Below are 27,800 nucleotides of genomic sequence, written 5' to 3' on the forward strand. Positions count from 1 at the left end.
GGAAGTGATGCTGCGCCTCTGGGTTTAGAAACTCTGTGGTTTGGTAATCAAATCTATTTTGGTCACGCCCGAGCGTCATGTCATGTGTACGTGCTAGTTCACGACGTGACTGATTGAATTGAGGAACAAGTAGAGGACGACCAACTCGGTCGATGGTGGAGCAGAGCTAACGTATTAAAAAAAAATTGTGAAAGTATATATCTGTGGTAGAAAAGGACATCGTCGAAATGAAATATCTGTGGGGTTTAAGTGCCCTCCTCTTGTGCTTGTACCGAGCCGATGCCCTGACAGGTAATATTTTTAGCTTGCTTTCTAGCTAGTTAGACATCATACAGTCATTGAGTTAGACTAACTCGGTTGTGTGTGCCGTGCTAACTCACTGGCTTGATAGCAAACAAGCTAACGTTAGCGCTTTTCAATTATTGATTTGATATAGTGCTTTCGTAAACGTAGCTAAGACATTATTTTTTACAGTTGAATGTTTTCCCAACGTTTTTAAACCAGTCTTTGCCATCGAGCTACTTTAGAAAATGGACCAGTGGCTAGCTGGCTAGGAAACAACCTTCCTTTTGTAATGCGTTAGCTAAGTTGGCTAACGTTAGCTAGTATAATGGTCCCAGCGTTCCAAGCGTAGGAGCCATTGATCATTTCTCACTCTGCTTCTCGGTAGGGTTTTCAGCGGTTTGCCTCGTCCACGGTTGGCTCCATGTGAACTACAATTCCGACGCATTTAGAAACGTCTATCATCCCTTGCTAAAATGTTTTATAAACATATGCTGATATGCCACTCATATCAGCGAGGAAGACTTTCAAATAAAAAATAAACACTTAGCTACTGTAGCAGTTTTGCACAGATCCATATGCTGTGTGCCAGAAAACAAATCAATCAAAATTATGTATATAGCCCTAGTTACATCAGCTGATATATAAAGTGCTGTACAGAAACCCAGCCTAAATCACCAGCAAGCAATGCAGGTGTATAAGCACGGTGGCTAGGAAAAACTCCATAGAAAGGCTAAAACCTAGGAAGAAACCTAGAGGAACCAGGCCATTCCTCTTCTGGCTGTGCCGGGTGGAGATTATAAGATACCATACCATTATGATTGTTTACGATGAGCTACACTGGGGTAGGAATGCAATGTGGAGCCGGTGTAAGATATAGGTCGGAAAACGCACCTCTTTGCAGGGATGGGCTATGCCACTGTGACCCAAATTGTACTTTCATCCGTAACTGATACAGCAAGAATATTGAAATAATGCTTGTTTTCCTGTAAAACTGTCCTTCTCGTCCTCATACTAGCTAGCGTTTTGGATGGTGTTAGCCAATCAGCTCCTTTGTTCTACGTGAAGTGCCATTACACAATGGCTGCCGTGGCTACAGCTCGCTAGCATGAGAACAAGAAGTAAACTTTACCAGAACTAAATACAGTTGAAGTCAGAAGTTTACATACACTTAGGTTGGAGTCATTAAAACTTGTTTCTCAACCACTCCACAAATGTCTTGTCAACAAACTATAGTTTTGGCAAGTCAGTTAGGACATCTACTTTGTGCATGACACAAGTCATTTTTCCAACAATTGTTTAGACCGGGAATTATAAGTGAAATAATCACAATTCCAGTGGGTCAGAAGTTTACATACACTAAGTCGACAGTGCCTATAAACAGCTGGGAAAATTCCAGAAAATGATGTCATGGCTTTAGAAGCTTCTAATAGGTTGATTGACATAATTTGAGTCATTTGGAGGTGTACCTGTGGATGTATTTCAAGGGCTACCTTCAATCTCTGTGCCTCTTTGCTTGACATCATGGGGAAATCAGCCAAGACCCCCAGAAAAAAAAGATGGATATCCACAAGTCTAGTTCATCCTTGGGAGCAATTTCCAAACGCCTGAAGGTACCACATTCATCTATACAAACAATAGTACGCAAGTATAAACACTATGGGACAACGCAACCATCATACCGCTCAGGAAGGAGACGCGTTCTGCCTCCTAGAAATGAACGTACATTGGTGCGAAATGTGCAAATCAATCCCAGAACAACAGCAAAGGACCTTGTGAAGTCCTATAACCTGAAAGGCTGCTCAGCAAAGTAGCCACTGCTCAAAAACCGCCGTAAAGCCAGACCAGGGTTTGCAACTGCACATGGGGACAATGATTGTACTTTTTGGAGGAATGTCCTCTGGTCTGCTGAAACAAAAATATAACTGTTTGGCCATAATGACCATTATGTTTGGAGGAAAGGGGGGGGGGGGCTTGCAAGCTGAAGAACACCATCCCAACCGTGAAGCAAGGGGGGTGGCAGCGTCATGTTTTGGGGGTGCTTTGCTGCAGGAGGGACTGGTGCACTTGACAAAATAGATGGCATCATGAGGATGGAAAATTATGTGGATATATTGATGTAACATCTCAAGACATCAGTCAGGAAGTTAAAGCTTGCTCGCAAATGGGTCTTCCAAATGGACAATGACCCCAAGCATACTTCCAAAGCTGTAGCAAAATGGCTTAAGGACAACAAAGTCAAGGTATTGGAGTAGCCATCACAAAGCCCTGACCTCAATCCTATAGAAAATTTGTGGGCAGAACTGAAAAAACATGTGTGAGCAAGGAGGCCTGCAAACCTGACTCAGTTACACCAGCTCTGTCAGGAGGAATGGGCCAAAATTCACCCAATTTATTGTGGGAAGCTTGTGGAAGGCTACCTGAAATGTTTCACCCAAGTTAAACAATTTAAAGGCAATGCTACCAAATACACTCAATTAGTATGTAAACTTCTGACCCACTGGGAATGTGATGAAAGAAATAAAAGCAGAAATAAATCATTCTCTGTACTATTATTTTGACATTTCACATGATTAAAATAAAGTAGTGATCCTAACTGACTTATGACAGGGAAGTTTTACTAGGATTAAATGTCAGGAATTGTGAAACTGAGTTTAAATGTATTTGACTAAGGTGTATTGAAACTTCTGACTTCAACTGTATTTATATATTGTGGATAAAGGTACAGTAGCATATCCCATTCTTGCATTAAGGTAAGTTTTTCGCCCCCCGTGCAGCTCACTGAAGTGTAACGGTGGGGTATTTTCTAGCAACCATCCGATGAACTATACTTTCGCGACACTGTTCGATCACAGTAGATGACTTATTAGCATAGGTGGCCGTGTCTGTCTTCGGTAGCGCCAGCGCTGTAGAATGGGAATAGTATGGCAGTATGGGAACACTGACCCTTTAAAGGTGTGTAGTATTTGAACCTTTTTGTTTTTTTGAACATAATTTCTCTCTGAGATGAAAGATGGCTACTTTCCTTGTGTTTCCAAAATTTTACCGCAAGCGATGCATGCTAATATTAAGAACGAGCGTCTGGGCTTTTAACCAAACTACGCCGGCAAGAAGATACTATGTTTAGTAGAGGTGCTAAAGGTAGTTAGCATCTATGAATGGCTTTACCGGGTAGTTAATTTAAACACATTGCGGTGATCAAAATCACTGCCTTGTAACGGTTAACGCTAGGTAAAATAGTTGATTTTGCAATTGGAACCAGCCATCATAAAAATTGTTTTATTAAATAACTTGTTTTAAATGGGTAAACTAGTGTCAACATTTACAGATGGTATCTACTAGGTAGCTAACTTGCTAATTTTTCATGTGATCCAAACCCACCTTTGGCCAAATATCATAGATGTTTTATTTTTCATAAACCAGCCAATGCAGTTGCTTTTGGCTGGTTTATGAAGAAATAAACCAAAAATATTTTTTTTAGTGTTGTATTTGTAAATTAGCAGACTAACCAGACACTTGTGTTTCAAGTCTCAGCTAGTTTTGTGTGAGAGCCAAAGCTTGTGCTTCTGGCTTGTTTTAGCTGCAGTCTTTAAACTGGTGTAGACCAGTTTGCCTGCCTGAATCATTGGACATTAACTAGCAGGTTAGCTGCTGTGTCCTATATAAAGACATCCCATTTTTAAAAAGTAGGCCTATATTTGACCTCAAATCAGGTGTAACCTTTTCTATGGAGATTAATGGCATGCAGTTGAGGTACAACATGCTACCACATTTAAATTCACACCATTTTAAATTGATTACAAATGTATGTGAATGTGTTACATGAAATGTGTCAAACAAGCAAGAAGCTTTATTTACACGATTGTTGTGGGGGTTTGTTTTTAGCGGAGACTGCAACACATTTAGATTACCTTAATCTCATTATAACATTCCGTCACAACCACTGCCTTGTCTATTTAAGATTGTGCTGACTTTCTAAGCCTGGAAGAGCCTCAAGCCATGGCAGTATATATACATTACGCAACCTTGAGTACTTAATAAAGCATTGCATGCAGCGCATGATGCACTCATTGTTAATTTAGCCAATTGAGAGTGAGGGTCCAACATTGTATTAACTTATGTTCAGTGTCAAAGAAACAAGGCAGTATGTGGATTCATTATGATGATTTCATGTGTTTTGAACCAATTAATGACACTAAAACATTCTAAGTAAGGAGCGATGGGGATGATGTATAATCTTATTGAGAGTAGATTGCTAGCTCACTTAATTTGGTGTGAAAAATGCTCAATTTTTAGGCCTAATGGTTTTGGTTAATCCTAAAAACCGTACCAAATGTTTGAAACTTGCCTCGTATTTTGCTTTTTTAAAAGCAGATTTTATAGAAAAGTCCTACACTATAACCTGCCCTATTTGCTCCAAACAATTTAAATTGGTAAACCTAACAACAAAAATATTGATTTTCGTCAGGGGAGACTGGACTTTGCATTGGGCCTTGCGAGGTCCTCCATTGACCTAGATATACAGAGTGGCATGAAAGCTTTAGAGGGCATGTCCCAGAGGACTGCAGATGCCTCTGAAGATACAGCACACAGGCAGTCCCCATGCTGGACGGGCAGTTTTCCGCTTTGGCAACTCCAGATCATTAATACAATTATATTTCTATTGCGCTCCAGCTTCGTCTTGAGCAAAACGTTGGTTGGAGAAGTAGGTTATAGAAAGCAGGCAGCCATTTTCCCTTTGGTTAAACGAGGTCAGGAAAAGCACGTTTTGAAACATTTCCTATGCAAATGAGCGGAGTCATGAAGTACGATGGGCTCATAAAAGCCCATTGATTTATGTAACAGAATATTAATACATATATGACTCTGATAAATCTTTATTGCTAGTAGCATTTGTTTCCCTGTCTGCCCCAAACAGTGTGTTCAGGATTCATGTTGGTTTGCTATTTTGATTGTGTGCCCATTTTCTGGGTGACCATTTTATGTCAGCATAATTGATCACTGGGTAGGCTAAATGCTGCATACAAACAACTGTAATGACTATGATCACTCTTTCTCTCACCTGTTGCAGGACATTTTTTTGTGTTCATCTTTTATATTTTGCAGTCACATGCCTATCACACCTGCTTTTGAAATGTCCTATTTGTCCCCAGCTAACATTCACACAAAATATAAACCTAGTTGTTTACACTGAGTAGGTGGCCTGTGGAGCATGACCCTATGTAGTTAGTAAACTGTAGCACATTAACTTGACAACCATTCCAAGCAGTCAGGCTTCTGTCTTTTTGCTATGCTAGGCCAGTTAGGACTACATGTTGCCTACAGTACTGGTGAGTCACACTGATTTCAAGAGGGGTATACTGGAGCGGGCTTTTTGGTCAGGTCTCTTTCCAAAATGTTTTTTTGGGGGGGGGGGGGGGGGAAGGGGGGGGGGGGGACTTGCTGGTGTGTTAGGTTTGATACAAGCTAGAGTAACAACTAATTTTAGTTAGGCCTGAACGAAAGTCATATGTGAAGTCACTCTGCATTTACTTGGGTTTGTTTTGTACAGCATTTGCTATGAAGGTGACCTCTTTGTTATGGTTAAAATGATCCTGTCAGACTTAGCTAAAAGGTCACATGATTTTTAGAGCCAGAGGCAGCCGTGCCTCCAATCCACTTCACAAGTTTGACTTTGGACATGTTAATGGGTACATACTGTCTCTGGTCTTTAGGGAGCCAACTATTCAGAAAATGTCCACCTACCACCATGCCTTGTTGTCCTACTATGCAAAAATGCAATAGAGAAAGAGGGTGTGGCTCAGGCGTTGTCTGAACATGGTTGTCTTTGTTCAAGCGGCGTTACATAGGGATCCCTGAGTTTGTTCTGAAGCATTTCTCATCATTGATCTCCTGGGTTGTTTATTCAAGTGGGCCTGGATGTTGAAGGTATGCCAAGGTTTTGTTCTCCTGTGTTGATTTAAGATTGTTCCGTGGGCTTCGATAGAAATAACCCTACAGGGGGCTAACTCTACAGAGTGCGCCTCGAGCCTTGCAAATGTTATTCTTCTGTTGCTCCTCCTGGGTATTAAATCCTGTACAGAATGTCCTCAACGTCAGATCAGGTGTTTCGTTTAATAACTAAGCCCTGCACTTCTCAACACAATGACAAACGGACAGAGAATGTAATAGATTTACAGACACAATTTTGAATCATATCTGACATTTTAAATTTCATCCATCTGCTTAGTCCACTCGTGCGATAAATAACAAACATATTTTCACTTGCCCTTCATGAAATGTATCTGTTTTTATTAGTTGCTTTTGATTTTAATGCATGTCATTCAACTTGTCTATATCTGCAATGGGTCTGAGTATCAAGTACTCTAAAAAGCCATTTGGCATGAACTATTTTGGTTAATAATGATACTCAAACCCCTACTCTTCATGTGCCTTCTCTCATTCTTGTGTTTTATTAATCTTTTGTTTCTTTCTTTTTTGCCTGCTTGCCTTTTCCATCGCATTTTACTTTCACCTCCATAAAATTGTCGGATTTGCTAAAAAACCAATCTGAAACCAAATCAATGTAAACCACCCCTCCCCCACAATGGCCTGATCAGCTGGTTTTGTCAAGTCGCCCCTGTCCCAGATGAAACTGATAGAGGACATTGCAGAGCTGCACTGTGAGGTGACGGGGAACCCCATCCCAGAGGTGCAGTGGTGGTTCATAGAGGGCGAGGAGCCCGACGAGACCATGACCCAGCTGTTCGATGGGGCTCGGCGAGACCGTGTCGAGATCAACGCCACCTACATCCTGCACGCCACCAGCTCCATTCACCTCTTAAACCTCACGCTCGATGACTCCGGCACGTACGAGTGCCGCGCTTCCAACGACCCCGACCGCAACGAGCTGAAGAAGGCACCCAAAATCAAGTGGATCCGCTCACAGGCTAACGTTATAGTGTTTGAATGTGAGTGTTGGGAGGCCCTACGTACAGCCAGGCAGCGGCTCCCTGTAGAGGACAGCAAGGGGTCCAGCTCCTGTCCCACACCTTCTCCTGCCCTCTCCCCTGTTTCACCCAGACTCCCTTACTCTCCCCTCACTGAGCTCCCATGATGTCCAGTAGTGGAGAGCCAACCTGACCACAAGGCGTGGCCGGGCCTCTCCTTAGACGTGTCCTACCTGCCGTAGCACTACCCTCAATCTGATGCCTTTTTTTTTGCTGGGCCTATGTCAAATCCTTATTTTAAATGAATTAGGAAAATATTTCACATAATACTGGTCATAAGGTCTGAAACCTGCAAATGGCTACATCTAATTTTTGAATCATAAAATGTTAATTTTGTTTTTAAAAGGGTCAGATTATGGGTTGGTCAGCTTCTTGTTGGCTTCCATTTGGTCTATTTTGCTGTCTTGTCCAAGGTATAGAATGTGTAATTGATACTAACATATTGACACTGTCCTGTGGTGTTTACACTCTTTAGACCTGTTAGGCCTGACTAGGCTCTTTAGGAGTACTAAATCTATCTATAGGAGACAGCAACCCAGCTTTCTGATTCTTAGCCATAGGGCATCTTTCCAGTATTTGTTTTCTCTACCTGAATCAAACCAAAATATCCTCTTATTTGTTCCTCTTCTCTGTTAGTGGAACACCAACCTACCATACCTTGCCGGTTGCTTCTTCTGCATGTGTTGATTACAAGCTCCTCTCCTCATGGTCTCCTAGATTAATTTCCCTGTGTAACCCCTCTTGTATTTAACTCTTGGTTCAGCCCGAGCTCTCCATTTTTAGGTGCCTGCCCATGTGATCCGCCTCTTCTTGGAAGAGGCGCTGCCTTTTTTATATTGTGCTGTTCTTGGCCAGTTCTTGGCTTGATTTTGAAAGTAATAACATTTGACAAGCTAAGCTAGACCTTATCAGTTGTCACTATGAAGTTTAGGCTAAAGGATAGTAAAGCAATGTCAAGCCCTGAACAGTCAAGGTTTGTGCTGCAACATGTTGGTATCAAGAGAGCCATTTATCCTGTAAACCCAATACATGCGTACCTTTTAAGTTTGGATTAAATCCACTACTTGGATATAAATTTTTTTTTTGTCTTTAGTTACCCTAAAGTATTTTAGCAATATCCTGTACGTGAAAAGACATGCAAGAATTAGTTACACTTGGCTTGTAGTCGTGGTAACGTTACTACGGTAATGATCCTACTAGAAGTGGTCATGTCAAAGGACGGCTTATTAATATGTTGACTTTGTCTACAGATCCCTTAATTGTGTCTTCACCTATGGAGGTGAACAACCAGACCTCTGCCATCCTCTCGTGCAACCTGACCAACCCCCCGTCCACAGTCAAAGGTCATTACTGGATGAGGAATGGCAATGTGATCGAGTCATCCAAGCAGGACTCTGCTGCTCTCTACACCGAGTACATGTAAGTGCCTGCCAGGCAGGCAGCGTGTGTTTGCATGTTTGAGCCACCAGATGGACAGGAATCCCTCTGAGCTATAGAACGATTTCCCGGAGCTGGGCTCGCTGATTTGAGATTCAGCTGTTGTCCTGAATCTAGCAGTCATTGCTTGTCATTATTAGCGACCATGCCTTTATAATGTTTGGTCAGCAGGGCGGTAGGTCACATATTTGACCGCACAGCAACACTGAATGAAAAACCACGCCAACCTTTCCTCCATGTATTTTCTACATGTTAGCTCTCCCTCATTCTATTGCTCACACACACATACACATACCATCCATTAATGGTAACACTCCAGGCCCTGCTCAGGCATTCCCTGCCATTAATTAGCAGCGAGATGGACTGCAGCTTTGGTTGTAGCCTTGGCAGCAGCATGGATAAGCGCCCCCTAGCACTCCCATTCTTTCACTCTCATAATAACCATAATTCCCCATCAGACGTAAAGAGCAGGGAGGGTTCCAGTGCCGACACAAGTCCGATTGTTGTTACCAGGGGGAAGTAGAAGCGTTTGTAACAAGGAGAGAGGCAGTTTATTTTCATCTGGTTGCTTCTCATTCTCAACAGCAACAGGGAGCCATTTGAAGTTCAGCCTGTTGGTGCAGCATCTTTTGTAGTGTGTTTTTACAGGCAAAGTGACTTCATGACTGAGATGTGTTTGAAGCCATTGAGTGAAGTCTGTAGGCCTGCGTTTCTCATCCTCAGGGCTTACGTTGTTGTTTTCCCCCCCCCATTAGCTTGGCTAAAATTGATTTCCATTCTGGTGGAGTATATGACTGCGTCTTCCTGTCTGATCCTGTGGTGAAGAAATCCATTGCAGTCAAAAGTAAGTAATGCGTTTGAACTTTTAAAGTGAAGTCTCTACTGTCATTAGCTATGCCGATGAATGTTACTACCTTAGTGCACTTTGAGTATCTGAAAGCTGTAATGGGCTTCTATAGCCAGTTTTAGACAACTGCAGGTGTTGGATGAATCGCGGCTATCCGATAAATACCTGCATCCGTGTGTTTGTCACTAGCTGCTATCCATGTCTCGGCCTACAAACGCTCTGAGCATGGAAACGAGCAGGACAAGGGTGTGCTGGTGTGTGTCAGTCATGGATATCCACTGCCTACTGACTGGAAGTGGTACAAACTGGAAGGAGAAGAAATGCTGAAGAAGGTATGCGTTTACCATCATTGACGCACCGTTAGGCTTAACCACGATGAGTTTCACTGAGCCAGAATAACCCCTGATGCTGAACTGAGTGAATGAAGTCACATGCTGCAGTTATTTTCCAATGTTAGGAATCGTTGACTAAATCAATATCTTGATTGAAGTCACAGTACTGCCACATGCACTAGTACTATCCAAAGAGGTCTCTGCCCTAGATAAGAGTTGAGTATTCAATTACTTTTTGCTCCCTATTTGTCATTCTCAGGCCATCACCAACGGTACTGACAGGTATGAGATCAAGAGCACCCCCAACAGGACCACCCTGACCATCAATGACCTGGACATCGCCATGGACATGGGCGACTACGTGTGCTACGGTGCCAGAGAAGTGGACTCGGCCTTCGACAAGATCCACCTGCGCGTCCGCAGCCGCCTGGCCGCCCTCTGGCCCTTCCTGGGCATCGTGGCCGAGGTCATCATCTTGGTCAGCATCATCTTCATCTACGAGAAGAGGAGAAAGCCTGATGAGATCAACGACGGTACGTAGGAACACCCACAGAGAAATGCAGAAACTAAGTACTCTTGTTTTGCCATTCATGATTTCTGAAGTAGCATACCTCGCTAAGTCCATATGATTTAGCTGTGAGTGTCTGCTGCCCTCCAGTGGCAGAACAGTCTTAGTTTCAGATGTACTGTCATTCTCCAAAGATTGCTGTGCATTAGCTGCCATTTTAATGATATCTCAACACGTTGTCTTTTCTTAATGGTTTGGATATAGCAGGTTTACTGTTATTTACTTGGTCTTCTTGATTTGCAATTTAAATGTTTTTCACTTATGATTTTAGTCATTTCATTTGATCAAAAGCAATTGGTTTTCTATTAGAACACTTTTTTTTCTTCTCCGTTTTGTATTTCTCTGTTCGCTGCTGCGTTTGCGTTTTGGTAAGTGATCAAAACTGCATGTCAGACGGAAGTGGTTGACCTGAGATGACCGTAACTGAGAAGCTATAGGAATGCACTGCGTTCACTTGTTAAGAATGTATCTAATAAGGAACTCTTCCACTGGCCTTGCATTCATATATTGGACCAATTTGGGCCAAATTTGGAATACATTTTCAGACTGCTAAAACTTAGCCACATTTTTATGCCCACCAATCAATGTGTTTTTGTCATGCCAGTAAAAGGGTCAAATAGCCCAAGTCATGTGATTTTATGTGGAGATGGAAATTAGGCCTAATGTCATGGTTTGTAGTGTTGGAAACACATAAGGGTTTAGGGTTTTTAAAGGTACACACAGCAGTATGACATCACGGGGCAACTTCCTGCTTGCATACAGTTGTTGACGTCTGTAAGCAGGAAGTTGCTCTGGTTATGTCATATTTCTGTGTGTACCTTTTATAATATCTTGTCTTGCATGCCATCTGCATCTTGATCTCATGCATGACAAGTCATTTTCTTTTTTTTATAATAGGGATATCATTTCATTGATCTCATTCATTGCCTGAGGGCACCTATTCTTTGATTTTAACCGGTGACTGAACGGTCATGTCCAGACCTTTTTAATCTGCAGTATACCTGTACGCTTTGTTTAGAGCTGTTTTCGGTGTTGCATTGTCCCTTCAATTTTTCACTTTTCACTTGGTTATCCTGTTTGCGTTATTTTGAGATGTTCAGAACAGATTGATACCATATCTTCTAATCAGGAACATAGAGTTGGGATACAGTGTAGGTAGATTTGTCATAACTGCAGTTTTCTTTTTAAATGAAATGATTAAGTTCAAGCGATGTAACTGTATTTGCTTATTGCAGATAGAATTATGGCAGTGTATGCTTGTTTTGCATAATTGACTGCAATCATTTGACAATGGCCTACTTAAAGAAATACTTGGAACTTTGTCACCATTTCCTTCATTGTCTGTGGAAAGAATTTTCTCCATGCCTTGCTCTCATTAGAATGTCTCCCTACCAGACAGTCTCTGACCAATTCAGCTGTTGACACATCTTTTCTCTTGTCCCTGTGCTGCTTTATAGATGAGGACTCAGGTTCTGCTCCCCTGTAAGTACACATTTTACACTGACATGTAAAAATGCAATACATTTCATTACTCATGAAGAAAATATATAAATGGGCCTCCCGAGAGGTGCAAGGGTCTAAGGCACAGCATCGCAGTGCTAGAAGCGTCACTACAGACCTGGGTTCGATCCCATGCTGTCGCACGCAGGTGGCTGTGACCGGTAGACCCATGAGGCGGCGCACAATTGGCCTAGCGTCGTCCGGGTTAGGGGAGGGTTTGGCCGGCCGGGATGTCGTTGTCCCAGCGTGCTCTAGCGACTCCTGTGGAGGGCCGGGCGCACACAGGCGACTTCGGTCGCTAGTTGTACGGTGTTTCCTCCGACACATTGGTGCGGCTGGCTTCGGGGTTAAGCGGGCGGTGTGTCAAGAAGCAGTGTGGCTTGGCAGGGCCGTGTTTCGGAGGACACATGGCTCTCGACCTTCGCCTTGCCCGAGTCAGTTCAGGAGTTGCAGCGATGGGACAAGGCTGTAATTACCAATTTGGATATCACGAAAAAGGGGTAAAAACGTTTTTTTTAAAGATATACATTGCTGTGTTTGTAAAGTTCTGGATGGAAAATGTCTTTCAGGAAAAGCAATGCTGCCACAAACCACAAGGATGTCAGGCAAAGGAACTCCAACTGAGAGAAGATGAGAGGTGTGTGTGTGTGTGTGCTTTTGAATCAACCCACTCGACTGGATGAGCCTATTTCAAATTAATTTATTCTGATTGCAAAATCAAAGCAGTAAACCTCCCGTAGAGGTTGAGCTCTCAATCTAATTGTCAGTCCCCTTTCTTTCCTGACAGATATCCTGATGACCATCTTCCAGGATGAAGAGCATTTGCTGAGCGTCACATAATCTAGTGCACCCTGCAAATTTTAAACAACTTTAAATTTAAATTCTTGAACGTTAATGTCTTGAGAAATGGACTGAATTGTACTTCTATATTTCTCTCCATATTGTGCTTTCGGCTTAAGGCCATTGGCAAAAAAAAACATGTTTTTGCATGAGTTTTATTGCCGTTCTAGAAGTGTTTGTTCGTAGTGAAGTCCATTGTAAAGGTTTACGTGGGAATGATCTATTGGTGGTTTTTCTATTTGTGCTTATAGCTTCCTCCACTGTCCTTCACGTCTAAATATCTGCTCTTATATTTGCAAGCATGAACAGCCAGCCACCTGTTAAGCAACATGGATCTTACTACGATTGTGAAACGTTTGGACACTGACATGCTTTTTCCCCAGGCCCTATTACCACACCTGATTCCAATCAACTAATCATTGTCTTTAGAATGCAATTAGTTTAATCAGGTGTGTTTAGATATAGGGCTGGGGACAAATGACATGAATCAGGCCCCTGAACTGGAGAGGCCCATCCATGCATCCCTCACATAGTTGGCTGAGTTATAGGATACACCTTAACACAGTCCATTTGACTTCCTCCACTGTATTTGATTTTCTGCAGAGGAAGTTATAATACTGTAGGTAGTTCCTAAATTAAACGCAGCAGGTAGGATTATAATGCAATTTCGTCTGAGTTCCTGCTGTATTTAATACATGCGCTGTTGAGATTTTAAAAGGCTAATCATTGCAAAATAAAACCCAAGCTTTTTGGAGTTTTACTACTATGTTAAGTTGTAGTTTTGAATTTTCTATGCTTTTGTTGCCATAGTCACATCCATAGTAATACTTCCTGAAAAAGGACCAAGTGTAAGAGATTGGTTTTCTGCTTCTGAACAACGACTAATACTAATGTATTAATCAGAATGGAAGGCGATTTTTAAATGGCTTGTTTTCTTGAAGGGTACATGGAACCTAAACAGGATTGACACTATTGAAGCATTGTCCTTTTTCTAACCTCCATTTTGTAGACAACTCAGATGCCACATGTTGCACTAACTTGATTTAGTATTGTGACTGGATGTGCACCGGTAGTTTAAGACGTACATGTGAAAATGACTGTCATTTATTTTGCTTAAAAGTAACTAATTAGATTCAACACAACTGTACCAATTTGCACAATCTCAATAAAGTGATCTGATTTAAGAGATGTGGTCTGTCGTTACTGCTTGAATAAGATGGACATTTTGGTTCATTTCCTCTGGGCAATAAAATGCTATAGGTCATCCCACACCAAGCTATGAAGTTACTGTTAAGTGCCCTGGCTAGTCGTGGGCGATGGGTTTGTAGAGCAAAGGTGTTGGTCCTCTGGTAAATGGCATGACTTGAAGCTGGCATACATACAGAAGGAGTTACCCAATGGTGACGGAGTAGTCTTGGAAATTCCAGACCTATGACAACAACATTACATACAGTTGTGGCCAAAAGTTTTGAGAATGACACATATACATTTTCAGTCTGCTGCCTCAGTTTGTATGATGGAAATGTGCATATACTCCAGAATGTTCTGAGTGATCAGATGAATTACAATTAATTGCAAAGTCCCTCTTTGCCATGCAAATGAACTGAATCCCCAAAACATTTCCACTGCATTTCAGCCCTGCCACAAAAGGACCAGCTGACATGTCAGTGATTCTCTCATTAACACAGGTGTGAGTGTTGACGAGGACAAGGGTGGAGATCACGGTCATGCTGATTGAGTTTGAATAACAGACTGAAAGCTTCAAAAGGAGGGTGGTGCTTGGAGTCATTGTCAACCATGGTTGCCTGCAAGCAAACACGTGCTGTCAATGCTTTGCACAAAAACGGCTTCACAGGCAAGGATATTGCTGCCAGTAAGATTGCACCTAAATCAACCATTTATCGGATCAAGAACTTCAAGGAGAGCGGTTCAATTGTGAAGGCTTCAGGGCGCCCAAGAAAGTCCAGCAAGCGCCAGGACAGACTCCTGAAGTTGATTCAGCTGCGGGATCGGGGCACCACCAGTACAGAGCTTGCTCAGGAATGGCAGCAGGCAGGTGTGAGTGCATCTGCACGCACAGTGGGGTGAAGACTTTGAGGATGGCCTGGTGTCAAGAAGGGCAGCAAAGAAGCCACTTCTCTCCAGGAAAAACATCAGGGACAGATTGATATTCTGCAAAAAGTACATGGATTGGACTACTGAGGTAAAGTCAATTTCTCTGATAAATCCCCTTCCCGATTGTTTGGGGCATCTGGAAAAAAGTTTGTCCGGAGAAGACATGGTGAGCGCTACCAACAGTCCTGTGTCATGCCAACAGTAAAGCATCTTTCATGCCAACACTAAAGCACCTTTCATGTGTTGGGTTGCTTCTCAGCCAAGGGAGTGGGCTCACTCACAATTTGCCTAAGAACACAGCCATGAATAAAGAATGGTACCAACACATCCTCCGAGAGCAACTTCTCCCAACCATCCAGGAACAGTTTGGTGACGAACAATGCCTTTTCCAGCATGATGGAGCACCTTGCCATAAGGCAAAAGTGATAACTAAGTGGCTCGGGGAACAAAACATCAACATTTTGGGTCCATGGCCAGGAAACTCCCCAGACCATAATCCCATTGAGAATTTATGCTCAATCCTCAAGAGGCGGGTGGACAAACAAAAATCCACGAATTCTGACAATCTCCAAGCATTGATTATGCAAGAATGGGCTGCCGTCAGTCTGGATGTGGCCCAGAAGTTAATTGACATCATGCCAGGGCGGATTGCAGAGGTCTTGAAAAAGAAGGGTCAACACTGCAAATATTGACTCTTTGCATCAACTTCATGTAATTTTCAATAAAAGCCTTTGACATTTATGAAATGCTTGTAATTATACTTCAGTATTCCATAGTAACATCTGACAAAACTATCTAAAACACTGAGGCAGCTAACTTTGTGAAAATTAATATTTGTCATTCTCAACTTTTGGCCACGACTGTATACTGGAACATTGCTAACGTTGTGGGAGGCAATGTATCTACTTAGGTCCTAGTGAGACTAGTAAATGAGTGGACTAAAAGTCTGATTTCATAGTCCAAACCGATATAGACTCACTGTACAATATTACATCAGTCGGCCTACACATCCAAATCATTGAGAAGATTCGACACCAGAGGGTGCCATTTAATCATCAGTGGAGGAACCATTGTGATTCCATGTGGCATGGTTGACGTAGCCTATCAAGGTGTCTTGAATAAATCGACATCTGGACTGGTGAATATTGTAGCCTATATTGGCACATATTCCATTTCTCAGGTGAAGTAATCCACCAGTATTATTTGGGGATTACACATGCGTGCTATGCATAAAATTGAGTAAATTTGCCAATGTGCTTATCGATTGACCTTTCAAGGCTTCTATTGCATTTGAATGTTTCACAAACTATTTGTATTGAAAATACAATATTCAAAACAGATATATAAAATATTTCACGATTGTATTACTTCTTTTCCATCTTTCTTTGGTCCACCATGCTGTCATCTCACATTGGAAACTTCCCTTGGATGTCATTCGTGAGGAGGAGAGGAGGGCTCTGAGGTTATAGGTAATAGGACGGGCTCTCCGTTTCACTGTGACATGAAACGAATAGCCTGATTGCAGCCATAGCAACGCCACTGGTGCTGTATCCTAAAGTGGTTTCCACTGGATACAATAGGCTGGGGCTGCTTTGAACTCGTCGCCGCCCAGCCACGCAAAGGTTCCGAAGGCGCGCACTCTATTCCCAGGCGCTGTCATGGACGAGGCTGAGGATGGAGAAGATGAGTCCAAATTCCAGCAGCCTTTATTGTGCGGAACCGGCTCCGTTGGTGGCGGAGGCGATAGGAACGGTCTAAGTTTGAAGATGAAGCAATTTACGCCAGGAGGGGGAGCATCATCAACAGCGCGCAAGAACTCCAACAATGAGCTGTGGTTCATGCAAGGCGAAGAGTCTGCACCTTGTGCTCCTACAGGCGCCACAAGCTGTGCTCTGTTATGCCAGGGAGATGCTACTGCCCGTGGCGGCTCATACTATAGGGCTGGAGGGGACTTAGCCCCAGGGTCAGCGGTAACCGGGTTGGCTACTTGTTGGACAGGTGAAGGCACTACCGGTGTGATATGCAACAACAACGGAGATTGCAGAAGGGACCCCAACATTTCAGGGAGCCTGTCCTCCATCGTCTCTAGGCAGGAGAAACAGACCGGTGGAATAGTTGCAGCGGACAACGGGAAAAGGCCAACTAGATGTAATTCCAGAGTCGCCAGCATGGACGGTTCGATCACCTCAGTACAGGGGCAAGGGCCCGAGGTGGCCGGGGCCACAACTACTGGCAATGAGAAAAAGGACTCCAGAGTTTCCTTCTCAAGTGCCCCTAATAGAAAAGCATCGTCCTCTGTGCAGAACCAACAGAACAGGAATTCTCTCGCATTTTTTAAATCTGAGGATGGACCCCAGATTGTGCCAGATGATGGGGAACCGCAGGACAATCGGACTTATATGCAGCGCCAATTTAGTTCCATGCTTCAGCCTGGAGTTAATAAATTTTCCCTGCGTATGTTTGGGAGCCAAAAAGCGGTGGAAAAGGAACAAGAGCGCGTCCAATCGGCCGGTAATTGGATTATTCATCCATACAGCGATTTCAGGTATGGGTTGAGTGAAGTGCCACTCTGAGGTGGGCGCAAATTGTTAATGTGATCTATGGGCTAAACAATTTACCCAATAAGTAACTTGAATATAAATTAACATAACCAATTTGATATTAAGAATTGGAAGTAGTTTATGAGTTGTTAAATTATAAGATTTGTTGACATCCATTTTGATGTTTGCTGTCAGTGCGGTCTGCTGCTTTTCATGAGTAATGCATTGCCACTAAATGTCAAATTAGGCAACATATATTGGGAGAACAACACCGAATCTAAAAGCTGAAAAGGTATGTTGCACATTCTCATCATTGCGCAGTTTTGATTCATTGGGGTCGAAAGACCTATTCCATGGAAAATACTTGATTTAGGGATGAGAGTTGCGTTGCTGAAACCTCTGTAGTTTACAGGAAATGCCTATTTATGTCTCGCGATTTACAGTGAAGACGCGTGTGTAAAACAGCTGACCACAAAGGCCTTGTTGTTGGTGAAGTTACTTGGCAAACATATACCGCATGAAATCAATCTAAAACACCCACGCAGTTGATAAAATGTGTCCCAGGTTATCACCTTCATGAAATGCTACATGCGCTTTTTTATTAAGCTCTTAATGGTAGCCTACTATAAAGCGTTTTTCTCAGATTCCCTAATAGTATAGCCATATTTCAAGCAGGGATGGGCAACTTTGATGGGGGTGGGGACCACAAAAAAAATCTGAGCTCATCATGAGAAATGTTTGCTGTTTTTAAAATGATATCTGAGTGAGACTAACAAAATCAATGGTGGGGGCCGCCATTCATTCGACGATGATAACAAGCTTAGATAGCTGGCTTCTAAATTAATTTGGCAATCTTTTTTTTTATTTTTATTTTTTTAACTGACATGGGCTAATTGACTGACTGTAAAAACTGCTGATGCACAGCAAATTGTACCTTGTGTAGTTTACTACTCGAAATCGCAACAGTAAAATTGAGACACTGACCGAGTTCTTAAAAACTATATATAATATATATATATATATTTCAACGGTTTTTCTTTATTTTGACTATTTTCTACATTGTATAATAATAGTGAAGACATCAAAACTATGAAATAACACATGGAATCATGTAGCATCCAAAAAAAGCTTTAAACAAATCAAAATATATTTGAGATTCTTCAAAGAAGCCTCCCATTGCCTTGATGACAGCTTTGCACACGCTTGGCATTCTCTCAACCAGCTTCACCTGGAATGCTTTTTTCAACAGACTTGAAGGAGTTCCCACATATTAACAGCACTTGTTGGCTGTTACTTGGTGTCCTTTAGTAGTGGTTTCTTTGCAGCAATTTGACCATGAAGGCCTGATTCACTCAGTCTCCTCTGAACATTTCATGTTGAGATGTCTGTTACTTGAACTCTGTGAAGCATTTATTTGGTCTGTAATTTCTGAGGCTGGTAACTCGAATGAACTTATCCTCTGCAGCAAAGCTAACTCTGGGTCTTCCTTTCTTGTGGCGGTCCTCGTGAGAGACAGTTTCATCATAGTGCTTGATGGTTTTTGCGACTGCTCTTGTGGCCTGATTGACTGACCTTCATGTCTTAAAGCAGGGGTGGGCAACTCCAGTCCTCGAGGGCCTGATTGGTGTCACACTTTTCTCCATCCCTAGCAAACACAGCTGATTAATCGAATTGCATTCTAAACTGAAGATCATGATTAGGTGATTATTGGAGTCATGTGTGTTAGATGTGGCTGGGGCAAAACATTGACACCAATCAGGCGCTCGAGGACTGGAATTGCCCAGACCTGTCTTAAAGTAATGAGGGTGTTGCTTATTTGAGCTGTTCTTGACCTAATATGGACTTGGTCTTTTACCAAATCTTCTATATACCACCCAGAAGATCTATACCACATCTTCTGTATACCACCCAGAAGATCTATACCACATCTTCTGTATACCACCCCTACCTTGTCACAACACAACTGATTTACTAAAACGCAATAAGAAGGAAAGAAATTCCACAAATTAACTTTTAACAAGGCACACTTGAAATGCATTCCAGGTGACTACCTCAAGAAGCTGGTTGAGAGAATGCCAAGAGTGTGCAAAGCTGTCATCAAGGCAAATGGTGGCTACTTGGAAGAATCTCAAATGTAAAATATATCTTGATTTGTTTAACACTTTTTTTGGTTACTACATGATTCTGTATGTGCTATTTCATGTCTTCCCTATTATTCTACAATAATAGTAAAAATAAAGAAAAACCCTTGAATGAGTAGGTATGTCCAAACTTTTGACTGGTACTGTATATATTTTTTTGGGGGTGGGGGTATTGATCCGAGGGCCTTCAAAAGGGGGTGTGTGGGCCGCCAGTTGCCCATCCCTGGATTACATTATCATACACAGACATCTGATATTGTTTTGTCACATAACTTGGTCAAACATGTTTCATATTTATTTTGTCAATGCTTATTCATAAAATATGAACGTTACATGAATGGAACCATGCATGCATTGACAGGATATTATTCCATGCAAATATATTCATATTAGATTTCATATTGAAAATACTAAATGTACCAATCTAGTTTGATCTTTTGGATTTCGTTATGGGTAGGTGTCGGTGTTAATTTAATACTCTGTAATTAAAATCGGGAACAATTTCTTTCATGAATGCAAAAACAGCTTGAGCTATCTCACTGTAGCTGCTTCGTCCCTATCCCTCTCTATTCTCCTCCCATTTCCTCACATCGCTCTACAATAGATTCCCATAAACATTTAGGCTTTCCCCCGAAATCAGACGCTTCGGTCTAAGACAGACTCTCCCTCGTATGGTGACAGCTATTTTAAGCCGACTGATAATCAATTTCATTACGTGCACGTGTAATTATAAGAGGCACCATGATTTTTTATTAAGTCAATTCCAGGTCTTGATGTCAAGAAAGAGTTAAGGTATCATCTCTCTTCTAGGGTTCAGGTTGGAGTGGTTTTTAAAGTGAATGATGAATTGTGTTATAAAGCAGCACCCTGTCCCATTGCTCCCTCTTTCCGAAACATGACCTTTTAGAGAAACAAACTGGCACGTACACTGACCCATTACTCAGTAACACAAATGTAAAGTAGTACTGTTATGTATGTTTGTTAGGTAGCCTTCAGTTTGCAGGTTAGGTTCACATAGGGTGAGATACGCTACATGACCAAAAGTATATGGAAACCTGCTCGTCGAACATCTCATTCCAAAATCATGGTCATTAATATGGAGTTGGTCCCCCCTTTGCTTCTACAACAGTCTCCACTCTTCTGGGAAGGCTTTCCACTAGATGTTGGAATATTGCTGCGGGGACAAGCTTCCATTCAGCCGCAAGAGTATTAGTGAGGTCGGGCACTGATGTTGGGCGATTAGGCCTGGCTCGCAATTGGCGTTCCAATTCATCCCAAAGGTGTTCGACGGGATTTAGGTCAGGGCTCTGTGCAAGCCAGTCAAGTTCTTCCACACGGATCTCAACAAACCATTTCTGTATGGATCTTGCTTTGGGCATGGGGGAATTGTCATGCTGAAACAGGACACAAATGGCTTCACCAATCTGTTGCCACAAAGTTGGAAGCACAGAATCATCTAGATTGTTATTGTATGCTATAGCGTTAAGATTTCATTTCACTGGAACTAAGGGGCCTTGCCCGAACCATGAAAAACAGCCCGGCATTCAAAACTGTCAACATGACAGCATACTGTCACATACTGTGCGTTTAGACAGAGAGTGATTTTTAGGCCTATTTCACAACCAATAACTTCTCCGATACAGTAAATTTGAGCAATTTGCAAACTTCACGGCAACATTTAGGGCATTTTTGTTATGTAGCCTACTGTAGCAATTTCTCGTTGGAAGGATGATCACTCACTCAGTGGAGTCATCGATGTCCGTTTCCGATCAGTCAATCAAGACATGACTCAGCGTCCCACCTATCAGTTACACTCTTTCCAAGCATTACCTTGGGTTGATTAGACAGCAATATTGATAGCCACTGATATTACACTAGGTGCACAATTCAATATGTATTTTCAGTTGAGCTCTTCAATATTAATCAATCTCTTACCTCACATGTTATTGTCAAGTGTAACATTCCATATGCAAAATTCCATAAACTTGTAGTGTAACTATCTTACATAACCTGGCAGTCACAATAATTCAAATATACCGATATAGGCCTACTATTCTGGTTTCACCTATGCCACCCTTTGTCCTTGTGGCAAGGATTTAGAATCAATTCACCATCCAGCTGTACCCTCATATTACCCTCTTCCCCCATCGCCTCCCCTCCTGTCCTTGACATGACCTTGTCATGCATGAGCAGGAGGATGGACTTGATTTCTGACAGGTTGCAGTGATATGACTGTTGATTGTTAACTGTTTTGCGGTAGGCTATGCCACCAGCCTTGTTGTGTGTGTGTGTGAGCTTGCATGCACATGTTTGCTTGACTCTGTGTGTGTGTGTGTTATTGTCAGTGTGGCCCTTTCTGACAGAGGGTGTTGTGAGATGTGGACAGTAGAGAGCAGGCTGCAGTAAGTCGAGAGGGTACTTGTCAGAGTGATCAGCAACATCAGCAACTTTTTAGTGATTAGAGGGAAAAAATCCATACAGTTACATATCGTGATATTATTTTTGGATGATACTATATTGATATTTGTCTCCAAGTATCGTTTATTTATTTGTGCCACTGTAGGTAGCATCAGCTTGTACTAGTCGGCTGTACCTGCATCCAAACACCAGTACTTTTCCTTCATAGCTTGTTCTCCATCTTTAAAATAAAGAATAGGGAGCCAATTTCTTTTCAGCACTTATATTTCCCGGACTGATGATAACTTGTTTTCTCCTGCTCTCTCTTGTCTCTGCAGCAGACATATAGTGAGAATATGTTTGGAACATCAAATCGCAATAAATGTAGAATTGTGATTCGTGAGAATGGTGGGAGTCGTGAGAATCGCAGTACATACAGTATCTTATCAGCTCCTCGGTATAGTGATAATGTATTGCGACGTTCCTGGCCATTCCCTACTACTTGCATGTGATATGCACAGCAAACAGAAAATAAGAACATTTGCTCATAATGAAAACAATGATACTACAGTTTCTACTTGAACTAGTACTCATCCTACCCTAGTCACTTACTGTACTGTTATTGTAGTATTCTTACTAAGTAAAAGCACCTGTCAATTGGTCCCGCATTGATTATGTGATGACAAGAAGCCCTGTCTCCGAGGATCTTCCCTCGCGACAAGACCATTCCCCAAACAATTTAATAAAATGTTATATTGCATTCTTTGTTTTTAATTTAGTTAAGCCTGTACTCGATTGAACAGGAGTTGAAGTTCAGGTGTCCCGAGTTCTTCCACCATAACTGTCTCTCAGTCCCCTAACCTCCTTCTCCTGCCCTCTAGGTTCTACTGGGATTTCACCATGCTGATGTTCATGGTGGGCAACCTCATCATCATCCCCGTTGGGATCACCTTCTTCAAGGACGAGACCACCGCGCCCTGGATCATCTTCAACGTGGTCTCTGACACCTTCTTCCTCATGGACCTGGTCCTCAACTTCCGCACAGGCATTGTATTTGAGGACAACACCGAGATTATCCTGGACCCCAGGAAGATCAAGAGGACGTACCTGAAGACCTGGTTCTTGGTGGACTTTGTCTCCTCCATCCCTGTGGATTATATCTTCCTGATTGTTGAGAAGGGGATCGACTCTGAGTTGTATAAGACGGCCAGAGCCCTGAGGATCCTACGCTTTACCAAGATCCTCAGTCTGCTGAGGCTGCTCAGGCTGTCCAGGCTAATCCGCTACATCCACCAATGGGAAGAGGTAAACTGGGCTCTAGAACTTACTTTGACCTAACATAGCAGGCGTGAAAGAAATGCCTGAAACTAGATCTCCTACATACTGGTCTTGAGGAGAAGAAAAATAACTGGGGAGGTTCTCTTCTGCACTGTTCAACTAATCCAGTAAATGTGGAGGAGGTTGTTGATGACTCGGCAGAGTCTAACTTTGACCAGTGGCAGGAGGAGATGGGATTGGCAATGTGTTTCTAGAATTTAAAATGAGAGGCTACACACTATAGGTTAAGTACTTGCATCGACCAATGGAAAGAGGGGGTAGGCCGCAATAATGCCCCTATGATACAAAGGCAGCAGTAGAAAGAATAAGCTCTTTTAGTTTGTCAAATCAGGGCAAGTACAGAAGGGAGTCAGATATGAACATCATCAGCCCAACCTACTTCAGAGTAATGTCCTTCCAATAATAGGCTAGTCTCACACTATCACAGGCCTTCAACACTGTTTTCTCTCTGTATCTGTAGTGATATACATCAGCAGGATGCTGAGATTCACAGCCTTGCTTTCTCAGTGACTGTGTTGGCCAGTTAGCCTCATCATCACAACCTTTGGCTGTGGTGTGCAGCCAGTCACAGTGGCCTGTTTTACCCTGATGTGACTGGATGTGTAAAGCTGTACTGGCCAAACAGAGGGTAGGATGGCTATACATACATTTATGCCCCTTCTGTGCTAGCTAAGATATTCCAGAAAAGGCTCTGAGCTGACCCAAGTCTGATGACTCATTTGTGTGTGTTCTGTACTCTACTTAATGGGACAATTATTTTCTTGATTCCAGAGTGGTAATTTGAGCCAGACACAACCCCCTAATTATTGAATCAACCCCTTGCGTAACCGAGTGCCTCTCACCCACTGCTCAGCTCTGCTCTGCACAGGGCAGCTGCTCACCTCATCTGGAGCATGAGAGGGCCAGTTAGACAAGTCACCGAATAAAGGAGGAACCTGAACTGCAATATTTTTCACAGCTGTTGTCATATAGTGACTTGATTTTCTTAGAGAGCAATGTGCTCATCAAGATGTACCTGGGAACACGGTCTTCTTTACTACTGCATGTAGCTGACAGCTGTTTGGAGCACTTCTCTGATACCCTATCTAGGACCCACGTATTCCCTGAGTGTCATCCCCTCTGCATTGGGCTGTTTGTGTGTACGTGCTTGTTAGTTTGTGTTCTAGGTGCTAGACAGGATGCAGCGGTAAAAACACTGAGGCTTTCTGGGAATAGGAAGCTTGTATCAACCTCTTCCATTTGCAGTCACGTCCAGACTGAGTGGATGTTACCTTTCTCATGAGCTGGGCTGGCCAGGCAGCAGTGCACTAGGCACTCTGGGATTGCGTTGTGGGTTCAGGAGGACTTTCACTTAGCATGCTCTCATTTCTGATTCCCATCTAGAGCATTATGATTGAATCAGAATCCTTAAACAATTACATTTTAATTGAATTGATACAGTATTTCCATATTAGTGGCTGTGGAACTGTTGTGTAATGTGTTAGAGTGGATTGCGTAATGCTTTGTCCTGCGTTTCTATTTGTGTAATGGGCTGCAGGCCACAAGGTTCTTGTTACATCTACGCTATGTGCCCTGGCCCTTCCGGCCAACTGACAGTGACACATGTTACATGTCATAGTTCTGCTAGTTAGCTGAAGACTTAGTTTTAGCCCATGATTGGATCCTAATCAAAATGCAAGGCCTTCAAGGCCTTCTCCTCCTGTTGCTTGCGGGCAGTGAGTCTGATAGCAGAAGCATGGAGGGGGAGTTGAGAGATGGCGAGCAACTGCCTGTGAGGGCACCGCGATACGCTAAACGCACCAATCTGAGCCCTCTGACCTTAATGGTGTAAGACAAGCCATTGCATTTATGTAGGTGTGTGTGTACGCTGCAGGTAAATTGTCCATAAACAGATACAGAAATAGCTGTACAGGCACCGTGAAAATAACCCAATACCACCCAAACTCAGTATTACAGGGATTTTGTTTTTAATTTTAGGGCTTTTGAGACAGATAGAAAGAGGTCATGCAGAAGGAGGCTTGTTTGGCCTTTTTCACCACAGATATTCCAATACAGTCACTTACAAACAGCGGAAGGAGGCACTCCGACCTTGTGTTGTCTATCAGAGCTGCTTTTCATTTTGTGTCCGGTTAAGCTTTAAACCCATGGGTTTGCGTGAGGTCTTGTGAGGTGACTGAATCACCTGGCTCACACTTCGATGGAGATACTCCATGCTTATCCCTCTTGGTCATATTTGTCTCATCAAAGCTTTCAGTGCCTCTGATGAGTGCAGGAAAGGAGTGCCGTCATCACTGAAGTTATTTGATGTACTTCATTTCTCAAGGCAAACTACGTTCAACTTCTGTGTACAGAAAAGCAACTGTGCATTTTTTGGCACCGGTAAACTTACTTACTTAATTACAATAACTAATCCGATCATGAATCCAAATCCTGTTGTAACCAGATAATGCTTATAATGGAATCGGTTTCATTTTTTTTTTTAATCATGTGTTCATTGGCTATGTTAACAGGCTAAGTCGATGTGAAATGGTGAATGAATGAGGTGTGTAACACACCACTTACTCCTCTCTCTCTGACCCTCTCATGACAGATCTTCCATATGACCTATGACCTGGCCAGTGCAGTGATGCGTATCTTCAACCTGATTGGTATGATGCTGCTGCTGTGTCACTGGGATGGCTGTTTGCAGTTCCTGGTTCCCATGCTGCAGGACTTCCCCCAGGACTGTTGGGTCTCTCTCAACAAGATGGTGGTAAGTGCTGCTTAATACACACTCTAGAGTGTAGTTCGATCCGGTACTCTAGGGGCCAATTCCTGGACACCAGACTGGACTACCGGGCAGACGTTTGGTATTTTATGTAAATATTAGCATTTCCAATAAGTCTTATATGTTACATTTGGTATGGTTACTTAAGACAGAAACGATCGGAGGGACGTTGGACCGTGACCGTCTAGCAATCCAAAGGTTGCGTGTTCTAGACGTGTCAGGGACAACCGTAGCATTTGAGCTAATCCATATTCTAACCTTAACCCAATTCATCTAACTTTTTTTACTTCACTTTCTGAACCTTTGTCGTTTTAGTTCCCCTGACTTTTTACATAAATTATCCTAACCTTTGTTGATATTTATCCACCAATGCAAATTCTCCCTGTAATTCTCCTTTGTTGTTACCATGCAACAAGCAACTTGGTTTCAGAGAAGAACGTATAATACTATACGTCCTTTAATTCATATGATATATATATATTGTACGACTGCTATTCCATTCGTAATGTAACCTAACGTAGTGTAATGTTTCGTACTAAATGGAGGGGAACAGATTTACATTCCAAATCTTACGAATTGCCCTGAGGCTAGGCTGCGGACACAGATGAAGCCTATTCCTGGACTAAAAACACTTTCAGTGGTGATTCTCCACGGAGCATGCTTTATAGTCCAGGAGTAAGCTTAATCTAGGTCCGTAAAATCAACCATTCAAGTGCTACCGTGAAGGAGTATTTCCTACCTCAAAAGAGGTCTGAGGTAGACGCTCATCCAAAATACCAGTGCTGGGAAAAGCAAGAATCCCAAGGCACAGACCGTATTAGAGTGAATATATTGTCTTTACTGAGACAAAAATATTAATGGACCAACAGGTGTTTCCTAACCAGCTCCTGCTAAGAACGACACACTCACCCAGGCCTGCAGTAAACAAGCAATTATAGTAGTACTCAAGAGGCTTGTTGAAGGTTTGTTCTAGTCTCAGGCTCTCTCTAGTCTCAGGCCCGGACCCCAATCATTCAGCACACGACGCTTTCTCGCTGTCAGAAAGGAAGATAAAAAGGACCTGTCATTCTCTCTGCACTCCGTTCCTTTTCTTTGCTCTGATGTCTGTGGACTCACAGATGATTCGTTGCTTGTGTCCACCTGCAGACTCCTCATAGAGAGAGGAGGCTGACAACACTACAGAGAGAATAAAGACAGAAGACGTGAACAGGCAGGGGGCACGTTGCAGCAGCACACCGGTCTTCTCCTTCTCTTTCTCCAGATATCATAGTGCTAGCAATCCATCAGCCCTCACAAGCCATAAATATCTGGCTGAGTGCTCACAGACAAATGTGTTTTGAACAGGCTGAGGGCTAGCATGACTGAGGATCAACATAGATGCACCTGACTCAGAGATTCAACACATTGCTTGGTTCTGAGGTCCTTGATGATCTTCTTGGCTTTCCTTTGACACTGGGTGCCATGGATGTCCTGGAGGGCAGTGTGTCCCCAGTGATGTGTTGGGTTGAACCAGCCCGACAGGATGCTCTCAATGGTGCATCTGTAGAGGTTTGTGAGGGTCTTGGGGGCCAAGCTGTTGCACCCTCTTCATCACACTGTCTGTGTATGTTCCCGCTGGCATCTAGCCCTCTCTGGCCTATACAACCCCTCCCATCTGGGAACAAAGTCTTTCTGGGGTCTGGGGCCATACCGAGTTAAAAAGGCATT

General features: G+C 42.8%; 3 protein-coding genes across 4 annotated transcripts in view; all 3 read left to right on the top strand.

The window, feature by feature from the left end:
* The first annotated feature begins 107 nt into the window (after positions 1–107).
* bsg (basigin) lies at positions 108–13,979 on the top strand. The gene is made up of 8 exons (XM_021603758.3): positions 108–291; positions 8,522–8,690; positions 9,464–9,552; positions 9,745–9,887; positions 10,147–10,420; positions 11,913–11,937; positions 12,525–12,592; positions 12,743–13,979. Exons 1-7 carry the CDS (start codon positions 228–230, stop codon positions 12,577–12,579), a joined length of 819 nt encoding a protein of 272 aa, XP_021459433.3. The 5' UTR covers positions 108–227; the 3' UTR covers positions 12,580–12,592; positions 12,743–13,979.
* Positions 5,995–8,346, top strand: LOC110524269 (basigin). Its single transcript, XM_021603759.3, has 2 exons — positions 5,995–6,210; positions 6,882–8,346. The coding sequence occupies exon 2, from the start codon at positions 6,911–6,913 to the stop codon at positions 7,376–7,378; it is 468 nt and encodes a 155-aa protein (XP_021459434.3). The 5' UTR covers positions 5,995–6,210; positions 6,882–6,910; the 3' UTR covers positions 7,379–8,346.
* A 2,396-nt stretch (positions 13,980–16,375) lies between the features above and the next one.
* Positions 16,376–27,800, top strand: part of hcn2 (hyperpolarization activated cyclic nucleotide-gated potassium channel 2) — a 71,312-nt gene continuing 59,887 nt past the window's right edge. The window contains exons 1-3 of one of the 2 annotated variants that reach the window (XM_021601253.3): positions 16,376–17,455; positions 22,870–23,293; positions 25,917–26,078. In XM_021601253.3, the coding sequence (XP_021456928.3) occupies positions 16,569–17,455; positions 22,870–23,293; positions 25,917–26,078 (1,473 nt within the window). In that variant the 5' untranslated portion in view covers positions 16,376–16,568. 2 annotated transcript variants of the gene reach the window in all.

The sequence above is a fragment of the Oncorhynchus mykiss genome, chromosome 5, assembly GCF_057628025.1.
Source record: "Oncorhynchus mykiss isolate SJ-2025 chromosome 5, ASM5762802v1, whole genome shotgun sequence".
NCBI classification, from domain to species: domain Eukaryota; kingdom Metazoa; phylum Chordata; class Actinopteri; order Salmoniformes; family Salmonidae; genus Oncorhynchus; species Oncorhynchus mykiss.

Coding starts and splice junctions, on each gene's coding strand:
- bsg (XM_021603758.3), top strand. CDS start 228: ATGAAATATCTGTGGGGTTTAAGTGCCCTCCTCTTGTGCTTGTACCGA. Junction 292..8,521: donor CCGAGCCGATGCCCTGACAG/GTAATATTTTTA, acceptor CTTTGTCTACAG/ATCCCTTAATTGTGTCTTCA. Junction 11,938..12,524: donor GACTCAGGTTCTGCTCCCCT/GTAAGTACACAT, acceptor AATGTCTTTCAG/GAAAAGCAATGCTGCCACAA.
- LOC110524269 (XM_021603759.3), top strand. CDS start 6,911: ATGAAACTGATAGAGGACATTGCAGAGCTGCACTGTGAGGTGACGGGG.